Below are 17,968 nucleotides of genomic sequence, written 5' to 3' on the forward strand. Positions count from 1 at the left end.
CCCACTTTGTCTCTCTAATATCCTGGGACCAACACGGCTACAACTACACTGCTTACAATTTTCCGAGTGTCATTTTTTTCCAGTGGCTTACGGATCATGATATCATGGTTATTATTTTTAATGGTCGAAATGTGTCACATATTTGTGAACATTTTTAAATGAAATAATTCAAACAAAGAGCAAGATACCTGGGTTCTTCTAAATTAATTTGTATATTCAAAACTCAGAGTAACTTCAACTTCAGTTCAACAGTTTATTCCAATAGGTGGTGCTAGTCATTTCTGCATTAGCTGTAATAGCTATTCCTTTCCTACTCTGTTAGCAGACTCTGTTGTGAAATGTAAATTGCTGCTCACGCACAAATGAAACTAAGAAAAAGTAAATTACTTTTACTTTTATTGGCAGCTGAACAAACTCCAGTATTTAAAGTGGACTCTGTCCAGACACATACAGGGAGACCACAAATCACAATATCAAACGCATGAACAATCAGAAGGGTTTACCACAGGAATATACCCAGGCAATTCTGTTTGGAGAATAAAATCTTCCTGGAGAGTTTGACTGCCAAGTAGCAGGCATTCACATTTGCATCAACAGTAAACATTCCTTTCTTGTTTTCAGAATGTTTTTCCCTATACATCTCAAAGAACATTTGTCCTACAGGGCGTATTGCATTCCAAATGCCAAATTCTAGCCCACCATCCTAAATACAAATTGTCCAGTATCAGTGCAAAATACTTTAGTGGTACTATTTTTTCCTTCCACCTCCATAGAGGGGTGATGCTCGGTATCTGAGGAACCCAGAAAGTAGGTTTCTTATTATATACACTGAATTCACAAACAAGTATTCTTTTTGCATCATAATGCATTTTTTTGCAAAAAAATTTAAATGACAAGCTACGGCTATCCTAGCCAGGCTTCATATTAAATTATAGAGCCTTAATTAGTGTCCTTTAAATTCAATTAATTTGAATATTTAAAAATGAAATGGAGCATTAGAGCTTTTTTCCCCTCACACCTCGCTGAAGACCACGTTTCATGTAACTTTTCAATACAAGTTTCACGTTCACAAATCAAGTTAACTGAACTGTACAGGCCTACTTAATCTACTAAATTTATGGGTTTACAACTTCAAATGATACAAGATTGCACTGAAACATAACATTAAATTGAAAATTAATTCTCACCTGAGTTTCTTCTGCAGTTAAATTTCAAAGAATGTGTTTTCAGGACCAACATGGAAGAAATAGGATTTGAAAGCAAAAACTAAGGGCTCATCTGAACAGTGGGGTAGTGCATTCTATAGGGGTGTGATTCCTAAAGCGCACCAATGTGCTGTGGATTAATTGGTCCATATAGACCCTGCTGGTACGCACTAAACGTTCCCTACAGCACTTAAAAATAGCACTGTACTTGTTAAAGCGCAGTAGGGAACCTTTAGTGTGCACCAGCAGGGACTACATGGATCAATTAAAGTGCATCACATTCATGTGCTTTACAAATCACATGCCTGTAGAGTGCATGACCCCACTGTGTAGATAAACCCCAAGTCACTGTCGTATACTTCTATGGGTTTGTCTACGCTACAATTAGACACCCACAGCTGGCCTATGCTGCAAGGTGGGAAGGTCCCAGAGTGTGGGCTCCAGCTCGAGCCCAGAAGTCTACACAGCAATGAAAAAGCCCCGCAGCCGGAGTCGTGGAAACATGAGTTAGCTGGCACGGGCATGGTGCAGGTTTTTAATTGCAGTATAGACTTACCCTCTCTTTCCAGCTAGAAGAGGTTTGATTGCTTTCCTGGAGTATAGTGGTTAAAAAAAAATTGCCAATTCCAGGAAGCATGTAAATCCCAGAGTCTCCTGTCTGGCGATACAGAGCAGTATTACAAGGCTACTAGGCCAGCTGTCTCTGTCCCTTAACATTGCTTATTGCTCTTCCTACTTTATCCATTCTCATGATGCATTGTGCAGGAGGTCAGACTAGACAATCATCATGGTCCCTTCTGACTTTAAAGCCTATGATTCTATGAGTCTGTGATTCTATGACAGCTATGGATGTTGGCTATGGAGGCATATCAAATGCTTTAGATGCCAACAAAATGTATGTCCCTCACCTACTCAGCAAGAGGTTCTGCGAACAGTGTGGTGGCCTCCCACTTTGCCTTGCCTAGAGATTCTGATACATCATGTCAACAACATGATCAGTTTTCTATTTATAATTCAAGATCAGCAGTATTATTGACCAGGCAGCACTTCCAGTTGGATACCAAACACCAGCTCACACCAGCTGAAGATTTAGCCTTATACTTGAATTTAGAGACTTGACTGTAATCAAGGTTTCACAGCAACTTGGCACCCCTTCAAAATGAAAGTTCTTAATCAGTTGCTTCTGTAAGGGAATTCAGTGATGTGCTTTTAGGTTTTTAAGTTGCAGATGAAAGGCAGGATGTGCAACTGCTGTGGAACCCCTCAAGTTTTTAACCAATACAACAACAGTAGCAATAGCATTCCTTTTTCGTGAGTGGAAAACAACAGTCATAAACCCTTCAAAAAGAAAACGTTTTATTTGTAAAACTTTAAAAAATAACTAAAATAATGCAATAGAACATTTTGCAACATACACTCACCAGCATTGGAGCCTGTCAGGTTGTAACGAACGTTTAGCTTTTTGATGATGTTTTCATGGATCTGATACCAGTCACTCTCTGTGTTGCACCTATGAAAATGGTAACATTCTTAAATCTGAAATGAGAGCTCACAGTTGTCAGACCCACTGTAACAAACTTAACTGGCCTCTCCAAATAAATCCTCTTCTGCTCACCAACTAGCATCTTGAAATTTATCTAAATCAGCAGGTCATATTGGTGGCACAATGTGGGTTTTGACATGACGCCCAGTGAAACAGCTTGCCACAACAGGGAGCAGTGTCATGGCAGCACTCAGATGCTTTGGTTGAGGATGTCACTGTAGGAATGCTTGCTTTGCCTGGGAAATTTGAGTGGAAGGGTGTCCTTGGTGGCACTCAGTAATTCAGCTCCTGCTGAATTACTCATGTGTATTAATGTCTTCTTCAGCTCTAAATTACAGTGAAACCTCCCTAACGTGACCATTCAAGAGCTCAGCAGAAACAGGACATCTAGTAGAGATTATGTTTAACTAAAGGGCAAAGGAAATTATGTTCTTAGTTTCACAGGGATAGGAGGCTGCCTATAGGAGAAAGCCATTTGAATAGATTAAACAATGCTGTAGGTGCAAAAGCGTCTTGCCGCAACTTTAAAATATAGCATTTTCATTTGCTTTAATTAAAAATTTTGAATTCCATAATCTGACCATTATTTGAGAAATATTCCACAGAACTTTTTCTGGTCATTTAGACTGAAGTTAGTCTCATCAAATTTGTTCTGTTTTATCTAACTGAAGTACTAACGCCACATTTATTTTTACCAACCACAGACTTTGAAAGTGAAATTCAACTGTCCAACCAATACCTTTAACAGCATTGTATCCAACAGAGAGCACTTTAATCTAGACTGACAGAAAATTAAAGTAAAATAAAAGTCAGCCACCTGTTCACCGTCATACTAAATTGCCATCAGAAGCACTGCTTCCAGCAGTTCTAATTCAGCACAGTGGGGAATAAGAGACAGGTGAAGGGCTGCTTTTTAGAGACTGAAGTGTCTTCAAGACTCAAGTACTAAACTACAGTGGAAGAGGAATCCGTTAAGTGTCTGACTAGTGTATCTCAGTTTATACTCTTAGAATAGATCATCCCACAAAATATTTCTTAACTTATCGAGCTCAAGGTCAGCAGGGAATTCTATGTTCTGTGTCACCGCATCCAGGAAATTGAACTTTCTTTCTATCTACTATCAGCCAAAATTTCATCTGCCATTTAATAAACCCATGCATTTAAAATAATTAGATTTTGAGTGAGATGTTTTGGTTTTCCAGTCCCCTGCACTTATGGCATTGTTAATAATTTACATTTTTTGCTATTGCAGTTTTGTAATTGTTTTGCATCATTATATATAAATGATTGCCCTGCCTACTTCTTTCTGGAGTGATAAAGTACTCTTGGCAGATGTTTGGGCAGTACAAGGAATTTCAAAAAAGTCCCCAAAACACTTCACATTGCCATATAAAGATTATTATAGCAATTTCTCTGCCTAAGGTTGTTTAAGCATTTCTATTCTAATCCTCCATTTTCAGTAACTTTTAAAACGTTCTGAAACTTACCTCTCTCAGGATCAAGTCTTACAGATTTAGGCTTTGCCCAAAGGAAAATCATATTGGAAAGCTGGAGCAAAAACAATTCAGCTATTTTGGAGTATGAGTAGAGTGAAAGACAAAATACACTTTCATGATTATCAAAACACTGCTCAGACATTGAAAACCTATGGGTACAAAGCGGCAGTTCAACAGGGAGAGGAAGTGTGTATACGAACTATGAACAAATGAAAAATCACACTATCGGAAAGCAAAGTTCATTTTTCAGGGAGCTCTTGCAAAACTTGTAAAGTGCGCACTAAAGACGACCTGGCTGTAGATGAATGCATGGCTTAGCTGCACAGTGAAAACTCCAGTGAGGGTGTGCAGCAAATTGTTCACTGTGTTTCTTGTAAAATGGCACACTAAATGAAATTACACAGGCCTCGATCCTGAAAACTTAACAGGACTGTTTGCATGAGTATCTGCTTGATGAAGGCCTACAGACGTAGAAAAATGTTATGATATCCTATTGCATTATTTGATAATTGTATCCAATCAGGGCCAGATTAAAGTAACACATGCACCTCAAACTCACATATTTCCTGACTTCTGAATGTTTAATTGTGCAATTTTTTATAACATATTTTCATTTTTGAAAAAACAAACATGAAGAGTTGATGGAAATTTTTCAACTGCAACAAAAATGGTGAAAAATTCTGATTTTTTTATCAAACCTTTTCCCTATTCTTTGACCAGCTCTAAAATATACTATTTTATATTATGGGGGATTAGAATGGAAATGCTTAAACAACCTTAAAGGACTAAAGCCCTTTACTTACACTAATTAAAAGCCATTGCTTCTTGGTACAGACTGATATAAATGGACTCCAAACCTCTTAATAAATTAAAAGGAAAGAATCTCTTACATGTATACTTTTAAGATAAGGTCATCCTTTGAGTCTCCTGCCAGTAGATCTGCAATGCTGAGGACTGCACAGCCAAAGGGCCGTCGGTATTGTACGTTGCAAGCATTTTTCTTTTCTCCAGCTCCCATTCGGCCTGTCAAATATAACACAAATATGATGCATAATCCACTAAAATGCCTCTTTCTAAAGCCACAGAAAAGGAGGGAGAGCCCAGCTCAGCTGATACCTGTAGATAACTTAATGGTTTTTATGAGATTATGGCAAGCATAGTGGTTACAAATCTTTTCCATCTTTCCATATTTTCCACTTAAATTAGAACAGTAGAAAATATGAAAAGTGCATTACACTTATAGTGCATTTGTAAGGTCCAAAACTGAGAGGACACTGGTTACCTTCTCCTGAACTCCCCTATCATATACTTCTTGTTTAATATCCAGGAACTATATTCAATTGGGCAATGCTGCACCAAATTTAGCATTCAGGTATCATGTACTACCAGACATTAGGTCTTATCACATTTGTAAATATTATTTCATGACAGTTGTTGTTAATAGTCCTCTGCCCTGTGATTGATAGGAAGTGCTGTCTCTGGCCATGACAATTAAGCAGACAGGTGCTGCCACCATAAGAGGCAATTCAGTAGCATAAGTGGACTAATGCAAGAGCAGCTATTAAAGATGAAAGACGAGGAGAGAACAAAAAGAAGAGGAAAGATGCTGGAGCATAAGAAAGCAAATAAGTATAAAGAAACAAACAAAGAAGCAAAAGGAAGTAGTGATGAAAACCAGACCTTTTTCTAACATTCTTTCCCATTTTATTCAAAAAACAATAGCCCAACTGCATGAACAAAGCAATAGCCCAACATGCAGCTGCATGTCCTGCATGAAAATAGAGGAGAATCCCTTCCTTCACGTATTCTGTTCAATGACAGCTATGCACCTTTTCTACCAGGTGCATATGTGTTTGATGCCAGTTTCTGAAATGAAAAGCACTTGGTCATAGCTGTTGTCGGAAAATGCCTCCCCATAACATTTCCCTGAATCACAGCAGCTAGGAGAGAATCTTATTCTCTAGAATCTAGAATCTTTCATTTTCACCAAGTACATTGTCCAAATCTTATTTTAATCTCAAATATTTCAGCAAGTGTCCTTGGTCTTTCAATAGCTCTCTCTCATAATCCCACATCAGTGCTATGTTTATGCACTGACAAATGGCAAACTATTTATGACTCTGCAGTGTTCCTTGCTCCTTTGGAATAAAAAGATTCTGGGTTCCCTACTGAAGGCCCTTAAAAACTGCATTGACCTTTCAAAAGGCCTGATTGTGGAGCTATGAAACACATAGAACCTATTTCAACTTTACAGAATCAGAAGACAGAGACTTTGAATTGATGCAACTCAAATAGCATATGCAGTGACTGGAATATCAAGACAGTCATACAAAATTCATAGGCATCCTTTCTGGAATCTTAAACTGATCTAAATGCAAAGACTTGAGGTTTTTTTCCTTGCTCTAAAAAAAATGGAAAAACAGAGAATTAGCTTCCCCCTTCCACCCTCTTCCTGAAACTCTGCTGACACAATGGCAGGCTCTTATTTGCAATCTGGATTGTCAATATTTCAGAAAAATGGTGAAACAAGGAGGATTCTCTACCTTGCCCTTATTTTAAAGGTTTATTCTTACCAACTTGGCTGGTTGGCTCAAAAGTTAACATTTGGCCCCATTTTCTCCTCAAAATTGTTTACCACCCAATTTCCTACACCTTACTCATTAAATAAGTATATGTCTCCCAGCTTTGAAGTCCTGGTGATACATCACAACCATATAAAAAAGAAAAAAGTATACAGAAAAGATCTGAGACATTTTGCTTATTCAGGTATGTATGTATTATCCAAACCCAGCGTGCGTTGCAGATGATTATTACAACAAAAATAAAATACTCTTCAAACAATCAGGAAGAAATGAAGGTACACTTAGTGCTGTACATTAACTATATCATTATTTTACAGGCAACAATGCATATCTCTAAGAAGAGAAATACTCAGGAAAGATGTGAAGATTATTTGAGTTAACTCAATATAGCCACGAGACAATTTCTTAAAGAAATAGATTAAATAAAGTACATGCTCTTCACTTCTACAGAACTTAAGCACCGTCTTTGGAGGAAATAAGATTTGTTCATAACATGTGTTAAAATTTTCTTAAAGGGAACAACATCTCCTCCATTGCAGTTTCTTTTCCCTTATCCCACAAAAAGGGCACTGAATTTGTTTGAACTATGTAAAAGAAAGAGTACACATTGTCATCAGTCCATTTATACTTATTAAGTCTGCTAAATTTCCAGACAAGTTGTTCTACTAATGCAACATGCCTGAAATTACTCTGTGAGAGAAGAGTGGGTTTTTAAAACTCTTTATAAACTCATTCATTATGCTATGCTTTTCAAAGCTTACACAGACATACAATCAGCGAATGTGACATATGCCATAAGCAAAACTCAAGCACATTGTCTTTCCTTTATTTACTACCCAATGCCTTCCAAATGTACAGCTTATGCTGGCAGGCTATCGTACATACCTATGCGGATAATGTGCACAGTGATGTAGATGTCCTTCCTGAGTTCACTGCTACTCAAATCCTGCAGAGAATCAGAGTCTCATTATTTTTGACCCACAATTAAAGTATGACATTTAGAGATCTTAGCATATTACTCTATGTGCCAATGAAAGTGATAAATGAACATGGAGTACACTTTTAACAGAGGATTTGTTACAATACAATATTGAAAAATTACATTCTTGAACACTTTAAATTTGTGGCCATGCAGGAGTATGGGCAACTTCTGTCCTAAAATGCTATGGAACAGACTGTGCCTTGCTGCATCCAGGTTGCAGAGGGGCAGGACGTAAGGAGCTCCCTCATGAGCCCCTGCACATCAGTGATACACGACTGCAGTCCCTACACTCTTTAAAGCACAAGGATTGTTGTCTCCAAGCTACCTCTGGGTGCAGGAGAGACAAGGAGGAGGCGGCACTGGCCAGCCTTGCAGGGAGGAATATGCTGTACCTGTGCACTGGGAAAGCACCAGAAAATAGGCAGAATTCTCTCTCGTGTCCCCCAAGGTGTGGTGCAGCTCTGCAAGACCTTTAGCATTGGTCTGTGCCACAGTGACACAGCGGAATCTTTCATTAGGATTCAAATCAATAGCCAAACAAACAGCTCCGACACAGCACTGAACTATTTAATTACACAATAGTTAATTTACTCCATCTTTTATTTAAAATATTCAGCACAATTGCACAAAATGAGCATAAAGAATGTGTAAAGCTCACCACAAAGAGAGAACAATGTCTTTCTGGCTTCTCTGGACATTTTGGCAAACCATTCCTATTCAGTCTTAAAAAAAACCTCTCGCTGCAAGAAAATAAAGTATGCTGAGTAATGTTAAGGCAAATGAGACTTCATTCCGAATTTGTTTCAAAGTGAAATCTTCCTCAAAATATAGAGCAATGACATTTCTAAGAACTTGATAACAAAAAAAAGTATACTGAATGTTGATATTTTGCTTGTAATTACAACAAATCCGATATGAAATAATATTTTTTGGGCTGTGATTTTGTAGAATTGTATTCACTTCCTGTGAAATGATGTAGGTACATAGAAATATGAAAACTATAAAATCTAGGTACACTGGACTTTATTACAGGAGATATGTAATATGTTGGTAAGGATTCTAACTGTGCGTGCATTGGCATAATTACACAAACTGGCATTCAATCAGTATCTTTCTCAAAGATTAATAAAATTGTCAGAGGAAAAGGTAATAGGTAAGATGATGTTGATGATATTTGTCCCTACTATTAAACTTTAACTTCCACCCTCCCAAATGGAGTTAGACTAGATGGATTTTAGTATACTATGGAATAAGAGCCTTTATAGAAGCAGTCAGGAAAGCATTCTTTCCAGAATTCTGCCTTTAAAATCTGTCAGTGTTTGCTAAATGTTCCTGTGGAAACAAGTATCAGAACAAAGAGTTTGGGAAATTTAAGACTGTCTCTGCTAAAGCTGAGAGAAAGAGAGAATTTTAGAGCCACTGAGGGGGCAGAACCTATGAAAAAGGGAGAAAGGACATTTGTTACATTAAGGAAAGACTCCCATTGAATTGTAATAGGAGTTGGATCAGGCCCATAGGAAAGTTCACTTTATGAAACGGGCAATTCGTGTGTGGGGGAAGTTTACAAGAGAGTCAGAACCCTCCATGCTTTGGACCAATTCTAATGGGATGTGTCATAACCCTATTTTTAAAGGGTGGAGCAACAGGGTCACAAATAGTACGATGTGCAGAAAATCTATTTTTTCTTCCACACTTCCCCCCACCCCCAGCCAAGCAGCTGTCTCGATACCCCAAAGTTATAAAATAAATTACCAAGAGATCATCCTGCACATACATTTTTAACTACAGCTTTCTCAGCTGTTTCCATCTCTTCTGCCTATGGCCAAAGCCCAAAATTTTTTGCTAATGTTTTATACCAATATATATCTTTTAAAAACAGCAGCAGGAATTTTTATAGGAATATGCCAGATGAGGTACAAAATCCTGAAGATGAGTTAAATCTTTCTCGTGCTGTCATTCCCCATTCACAAAATCTGGAGACCAATCATTTAATCTAAATTATATTTAATCTGAGCTACATTTGGGGGTTGGTTTAATTTGTACAAGTCAGCCAACCTGGGCAGTTTGAATCCCCAGGTACTTAGACTTTTTATTGGAGTAGTTCACTTTAAACCACATTCCCCATTTATAGCTATCCAGTTTCCCATTTGATGGCAGAATAAGTGGAAGCTAAGCGTAGGATAGTCTAAACTCTTGTATATTTCATAGGCAGAGACTTGGAAATGTCATTTCTCAAGCACATACACATACTTTAGTATATAGCCATCTCCTGCAGCCGAAGTCTCCATGGTAACTTTAAAAGAGGGTTTAAAAATAAGGTCACTCAACATTCTGTGCAAAACTCAACTGTTTTCTGCTGCATATGAATTTAAAAGATGAAGTGTTTTTCAAAATTTATAAAAAAAATTAGCTCATTTTAATACAAATGAAATACACTAAGAGAGTGCTGTTATATCAGATATTGATCTCCGGGTTCTAAATAAACTTTAAGTTAACACTCACCATAGCAAGAATATTACTGTGTGTATTATATAGCGCTTAGGAGCCCCAGTCATGGGCCAGGATCTAATTGTGGCTGATGCCATACAAGCACAGAACAAAAAAGATGGTTCTTATCCCACATCGGCTACATAGCCTGTCTCTATGATCTGCAACCAGCAATGAATCTGAACTGTGTCAATATAATTTTAATCCAGGCAACCAACAAGGCAGTTCTGAATTTCACTGCCTTATCTCCAGTCTATAGACCTGTCCATCAGTCATATGTATCAACAGCTGTGGATGTTTCACTGCATGATTTGTGCTTAAAGCAGGCAAATGGAAATGATTGTCCAAAACAAGAACAGCAGCTTCCAGGAAACTGGATCCTTGGCAGACTTATGGTGTTTACAAACAGTTTTTATAGGCTGGCAAATGTTGAAAGAGTATGCATGCCCTCCAAAACCCAGTGCCTGTTGTAACAGCTTACTGTACATTCACATGTTACTTCATCTTTCAGATGATCCATTCATTCCTGCTCTATACCTTGTCATATAGCTAAACGGCTTGTTATCGCTTACACACTCAGCACCTCATAGCTTGAGATATAAATCAACAAGTCAGGGTAAGAACACAATGGGCTGCCTGCCTGTAGATATCCAAAGACACTTAGCTCATATTTGGAAGGTTGCTTGCATAAACATAAGAGCTAGGAATTTATTTTTAGGAAAAAAATTACATTTAGATTCTGCAGATGTCGAAGACACTGCCCTAGAAATGCTTCCTACTTGCCACAGGTGTGTGGATTTTTCAAGCCCTGATCACACACACACTCTGCAAGGCTAAGCAAGTGTAATTCAGGATACAATTATTAAAAGCCAGCAAGCGAGCACTGTCATGCCACACAGAAATATACCGACTGCGATAGACACTTAATTGGTGATGCAGAGCTAAATTTCTCATACGCATTTTAAATGTAGTATGATTGAAGGAAAAAAACTCTAGATGCAGTTTCCACAGTAAAATCTTTGTTCAGTGTCTTGGTATGATTTAAACAAAAATGAAGCAAAAGCTACAGTTCCGACTATAACTTTAGAATACGTTAGCAGAGAGCAAAAATGAGCAGTCAGCCGTTTAAAATGTTAGGAAATGTTGATATTCAGTTACTTTTAAGTACAGAGGGCATGTGTGTTCACAAAACCTCATGGATTTCTTCATAGAAACCAGGTTAGAAAATGAATGAGAAAAGTGAACTGCTTTACTAAAAGAAAATACAGAATTTTTGAGATCTAACAGCTTGGCTTCAATCAGCCAAAACTCCAGACAGTTAAAGCTGGGGCTAGTGTTTTACTTCTCAGTCAGTCAGTCACCGGTAAATATACCTGGCAAATATGCTCAGCAATACCCAAAGCAGAAGGATCTTTTCTTTGTATTCAGGGCATTTGATTTTAGCTTAGACTTCTAAGCATTTTTATGAGTGCTAATCTCGCCACTAAAATATGCTGTGCACATTCTAGCTCTGCTGTCTTCTGACAAGAAATACAGAAATAACGAACACTGAAGAGATTAATTTAAGCAGGTCAACAAGGGATTTTTGTACTGAAACGTCCTCTGTAATACTGAAGTAATGATGTGCTCCAAATCTGCAGTTTACCGATTGCCTTTAAAAGGAACACTGCCACAAACTGTTCTATTTTCATAACTGATTCTTATTTACTTATATTACTACTTGTGTGTTATCAGTCTAGACAGATTGCCTATTATATGATTTTTAAACACAAATCTGGCTGTCTTTTTGATATTATGCCACATGACATGTTATTGTATAAAAGATTTCCTTATACTCTGGCCAAATTCCTCAGTATAACATGGTTTTAGACATATTTAGGTAGAGACTATGTAAGGTTAGGTTCAAGTAAGGAAAAACAATGAACACAATAGATACTGAGAAAAAAAGCGTTAGATAATTTTCTAAAATATTCTTCGAACAAAACGCAGATTTCAAGAGTAAAGTTAGTTATATTTTATCACACTTACAATGTGCATACACTACAGACCCAATCGTGTACCCATTGAACAGTTAGTTGCAAAAGGTTCACTGACTTCAGTAACAATAAAATCAAATCCAAAATATTACCATTACATTTAATGATAGTACACATGCAAGATGTTCTACAGAATGTCACAGATGCCTGGTATAAAGAGATACTAAGACCTCCAAAATGGAGGTCACAGGAATGTAATTAATGGACACTGGGAAAGGTTTTCAAAAATGCCTAAGTGATGCAGGAGCACAAGTCCAACTGACTTTCAAATGGGACTTGCACTTTTAAGTCAATTAAGCATTTCTCAAAATGGTGCCTGCCCAGAATCTTTGTTGGAGTTACATCAGACTAATCTAACTAAGAATATTAAATGGTGTGTGAGAGAAAAGAACAACTTCTGAATATTCTGAATTAAGATTACATGCCAACTACTGGTATAAACTGAAACCTGGCTACTAATCCAGAGAGGGAAATCAAAAACATACAGTAATTCTCAACGAGACCTTCATGGCTCTGCTGACTCTTTTAGTCACGGAGACTACAGAACTCTGTGTGCTAGCCTGCACGCAGCAATATTTTGAAGGCTTAGGCTGGGATTTTGGTATCTTGAAATGAATTTTAGAGTAACAACTAAAATGATTTTACCATAAATAATTTGCACTAATTATTTTTCACTAATATTTCATATAGAAACCATGAGTCAGAGAGATACAGAAATAGCTTCAGAAGACAAAGTATGTTTAACCAGATAGCAGGGAATTTATGATGAAAGAAACAAATGTACAATCCAGGCTGGAGCCTTACTAAATGGTAAGCTTTTATTTAAAACTTAGCCTGGCACCACAGGAGAAAGAGATTTTGGGTTGTGGTGTCATCAATACATAGCTCTTCAGCTCCTTTACGCTGAACCCAAATTTTACAGTCTCAATTTTTCTCCCAATGCCTCACTGAGATAAGGGTCTGGATAGAAGCAAATTTGCTATGACTTAATATCAATAAGATGGAAATGAAACTTGAAGACAGCAGGAAGAGTTCAGAAGAAAGGCTGGCAGCGGTTAACTATACCACAATCCAAGGATATATATTTATCTTTTATCAACCCACTGAATTCACAGTGATTGTGGATTTACTGGGGTGGTCCACAGTGCCAGGAGACTGATTATTTTTCTCATGCAGATTCTGCTACAGTCAGCACCCAGCTGGGTGACTGTAATGTGGCCTGGCTGGTTAGGAATATCCTGAAACCCTCCCTAAATTCCAGCTGGTGAAGAATGCGGTTCATCACCTGAGCAGGGCACATTACCATGAGCACATAATGCCTCTTGCATGAATCTCTCTGTGCTGACTCCTGTTCACTTCCAGATATAATTTAAAAATTTTTAATCTTGCAAGCACGGAATGGTCAGGCACCAGCTATCTAAGAGACGCTGCCTCTCACACTGTACACCTTCACAGCAGCTAAGAGTAGCTAAAAACTATTTGCTGTTGGTTCCCAGTTTTAAAACCATTCTGTAACTACTGGCAGATGAGGGTCCCTGACTCTGGTATTTGCACTCTTGTAAGGTTCACTTACAAAATCAGCTTCAGGGGTGCGCAGAAGTGGTTTTCTATTCACCTCCCATCCCATCCTGTGGGGAGCCAGGGATCAAACCAGGCTTAGTACTGTGAAGCTCTAGTTTGTAGCAGTTTGACAGCCCCAAAGGGACTGGCCCACTGGCCCAAAACTGGCTGAGCTCAGGACTGTCACGCCCACTGCTACCCTTAGAATGCCCACTATGCTGGGGGATCCCAGCTCACTGCTAAAGACAACTCTCTGGCCCCTTTGTACCACACCACCACAAAGGGCATGGAGCAGGAGCCAGGCAGGATCTGATGCAAAGTTTTTACTGCTACCTGTTGTGAGCGGGTTTATGTAATTTATTTTTTTCAGATTTGTAATTAAGCACTTACAGTAGCTTCTAAATATAAATAACAAAGTTCGTGCCAATCAGAGGACTAAAAAGAACAAATCGATTACCATTTTATTATCTATCTGCCATCAGAACAAATCCATTCCTGGGTGTACCAATCTAAGCAGATAAGTTTTTGTTTTCTGAATTAATGGTATCAGCAGTAATCATCTTCTTAACCAAGATCAGCAAGATGTCCTGATCTGAATCTGCTCTATGGAACTGATGATCTTCCAGCCCAGATGGGCAGTCCTTAGATCTGTAGCATTCATGCCATTAAGACAAAAAGAAAAAAATCAGTCATCCACCTTTGTTTTCATAGGCATCCAGTTCAAATCCATCTTTTTACCCCACCCTACTCAAAATGACACATTCTGCCATCCTGAACCAATCAAAGGAGTAGAAATACAGTCCATAATATTGTACAAACAAAAGAGGCAGGTACATGTTTTGTGTCAGTGGTGAAATATCAAACAAATGTCTTCCTATGTTTATCACCCACGACATTTGTATGTAAAACAGAATTTGTGCTGTTTAGTTTCATCTGCTTCTACTGTTGTTCTACTGAATTTTACAGCAAGCAACTAATTTGATGTTATCAATGATTAGAGACTCCTGCCTTTTATACCGCACCCGAAGCCATACATTTGATGTTGACTACATAACAGTAGCAACAGTGAATATACTCATGCCTGTGTTATTTTGTTAGCTTTCCCAAGGATACCAATAACTGTGCTCACCAACATTTAAAAGAGACCATGACAGCAACCGCGATACTTGATTCAATTTCAGATGGTTGTCAGGATGTACAAAGTTCGTCACTTTGAAAAAGTGTCCACTAATATGATATTTTTATTCTTTATTGAACCACTAATTTAATCTTATTTTAGTTATAAAAGCATCTGGATTCAATTTGTACCCTAAGATGAGAAAATACACTTGATATTGTAAATAGGGCTTGGACATACTGTTGATTTTAGTATAATATTAAATTTCCTAGTTATTATGAAAATTAACTCCTTAATGAGCTCTTGAGGTATTTCAACTATTTTACAAGTTAATACAAGTTTTAGTTGATACCTAAGGGCTAGATTCTGCCACCTTTACTCATGATGAGTAGTATCTTTCTCTGAGACTAGAGTCATTTAAATCAATTTGACCATTAAATAGTACGGTACTACTCAACAGTGATAAGGTTGGCAGAGTTTGGCCCTAAATTAGCAAGCATCAGTTTAAAGGAAATAGTTCAGAAAATGGCAGTGCAATTCCAATGCAGCAGATGATACTTAAATCAGATTCCTGCACTAATTATTACGAGGATGTCTCACTTGTGTTGTAGGTGCATATTTTGTAATTTCTCCATGAACGCAGTAGTACTGTATGTATGTGAGTGGTTAAAATTAAATGAGGTTTTGTTATTAAGTGTATTTAAAATGTAATCATTTCAAATCTTGCTATTAAAACAACAGGGTTTGTTTTTCTGGAACATGGCCCTTTCTTCAGGCTAAAAGCAAACAATTCACCACCAGCGAGAAGAGAGACAACTCAGTTGCACAACGGAGCAGAGCCCACAAACCCAAGCAGTGTATCTGACCCCTAAAGTAAACCTTTAAAAGGTTCACAGGTATGAACTGATTATAGGCATTACTGAATGTGACCAGGAATCTACTGTTATGCACTTGGATTGGGAAGAATTCATTTGTGCACTTTGGTCTTGAGTGTGAATTACAGATCATAATTTAAAAATATAAAGCATACGGCCATGCAATATACAGAACTATTTTAAAAAGATCTTTCACTGGCACTTTCCTGTTTAGCTTACATTGTTTTTCTTTAAAAAATAAGTTTCACTTTGCCTACCATGAATTTCTTCAGCTTTGCACTGTTTACACTGACTGAGAGCTTCAAGAAATTCTGTATACCTGCTACATAACTATTAGTACTATTAACATGGTTCAGATCCCATGAGAAACCAAACTGTTCACTGAATTCTCACACAAAAGCAACTATACATTCCATCAAAGAAATAACAATATCCTCATTTTACACTCTATCAAAACAAAACACTGAAAGGACAATTCCTTGAAATACTACAGAAAGCAGCAAGAATCCTCTCTCATGCAGTTATTTCAAACTGCACTGACAACAGCAGGGTATTCATTTATCACTAAAGTACATGCAAAATATGTCCTTCAGAACTTAATAGAATATGCAATAGTGCTTATAGTTTTAAGTAACATATGCACAAGCTTCAGCATAGCTACTGAAGAATCTGACAGACTCTGGCCAGGAAAGCAAGCATAGATGGAGTTGTTGGAATCCAAAACAGGCAGATAATATTTGGGACACTTCCCTGAGTTGAAACAGTTTCCTGTGGTAACTCAGAGAGGGTTACTATTTAATAGTCATTTCTTAAACACATCTCAACATTCCATAGAAAATTACACAATATTGTATTTGGGTACACAACATCAGACCCCAAATGAGCATATTGCAAAAATGTGTTTCCAGCAGGTACAAAACTTTTGAAAGCTAGGACCCTCCTGCTCAACCAGTGATGACTGATTTTTCAAATCTGTAGCGCACACATTTACTACAGAAAATAGCACATGGTCAATAGCTTTTGGAGTAGGCAGGTGTGCCAAACATTCCTTTCACATACACATATGTACTCTTTCATGGTATATAAATTATTTCTGCTTATATGATAGCTGCTGACAGGTACAAAGTTGAGCTGCAAAAAATAACTTACCCATAACAGTTAAATAAACACACTATTCTTATTAAAGGTGTATGCGTGTGCACATACATATGTATGACTCTCACAATAAGCATCACTAAAATAACATTCTTATTTGAGTTAAAAGATAAATTAATATAATTTTGATCTATTGTACATGTAAGTGCTCAGAAAACAAATACCACTAATTAGAGATGGAACGGACTTTCAGATCACCTAATTATTGGCATGGCAGCTTATGCTGTGAAAGAGAAGGGACAAAAAAAAAAAAAGGAGATTTCTGTGTAAAAATTCTCACTGATTTTACCAATAGTTAGTTAAGATGAAAAGAAACGCGGGTAGGTGGAAGCAACACACACCACTGTCTTTGGCCTGGATTCTCAAGTCCACCATGTTTCTCAAGGGGTTGTAACCGGAGGATTCTCCCAATGTATGAAGATTCTCCATTGGCATAACACTCTCCTGCAGTCTCCCGTGCCAGACACCACCCTCCAATACCAAGCGTAAGGGAAAGAGTGGTTAGGAGACATGGCAGAAAGGAGAGGGGAATGGATATGGTAGAGCCAGGCTGCTCTATGGTGTAAAGTGCCTGAGGGAACCTGCATTAGAGATTAAAATTAAAACTGCCCCCTTGTATCTTCAACTTGAGCCAGGGCTTGACGGCTGACAATCCGTGAGCTGTAACCAGTTCTTGACCCATCTCAATCTCCATTGCACCTGAGCAGAGTTGGGCCCACTGGAGTCTCTAACTTTATGCATTTGACAGCACTTAGACCCTGATTCAGAAAAGCTTTAGCATACAGTTTGATCACTGTGTGTTGTACATCTTTAACAGTTACAAATACACCATTGACTGTAACCTATGTAACAGTGATTATGTATTAAAACAATGTATCACTGTATTTCAATTTTAAAAGACACTTAATATCAAAGGCCATAACCCACTGC

At 37.8% G+C, this 17,968-nt stretch overlaps 1 protein-coding gene across 7 annotated transcripts in view; it reads right to left on the minus strand.

Moving 5' to 3' along the window:
• The window catches only part of DOCK4 (dedicator of cytokinesis 4), a 414,714-nt gene that overhangs the window by 196,653 nt on the left and 200,093 nt on the right, over positions 1 to 17,968 (minus strand). For all 7 annotated transcript variants that reach the window (XM_048836082.2, XM_048836079.2, XM_048836080.2 and 4 more), the window contains 4 exons: positions 8,467 to 8,548; positions 7,712 to 7,772; positions 5,135 to 5,267; positions 2,627 to 2,715 (listed from right to left, as the gene is read on the minus strand). In XM_048836082.2, coding sequence (XP_048692039.1) covers positions 2,627 to 2,715; positions 5,135 to 5,267; positions 7,712 to 7,772; positions 8,467 to 8,548 — 365 coding nt within the window. The remainder of the gene's footprint in view (positions 1 to 2,626; positions 2,716 to 5,134; positions 5,268 to 7,711; positions 7,773 to 8,466; positions 8,549 to 17,968) is intronic.

Source organism: Caretta caretta, chromosome 1 (assembly GCF_965140235.1).
Source record: "Caretta caretta isolate rCarCar2 chromosome 1, rCarCar1.hap1, whole genome shotgun sequence".
Lineage (NCBI taxonomy): Eukaryota > Metazoa > Chordata > Testudines > Cheloniidae > Caretta > Caretta caretta.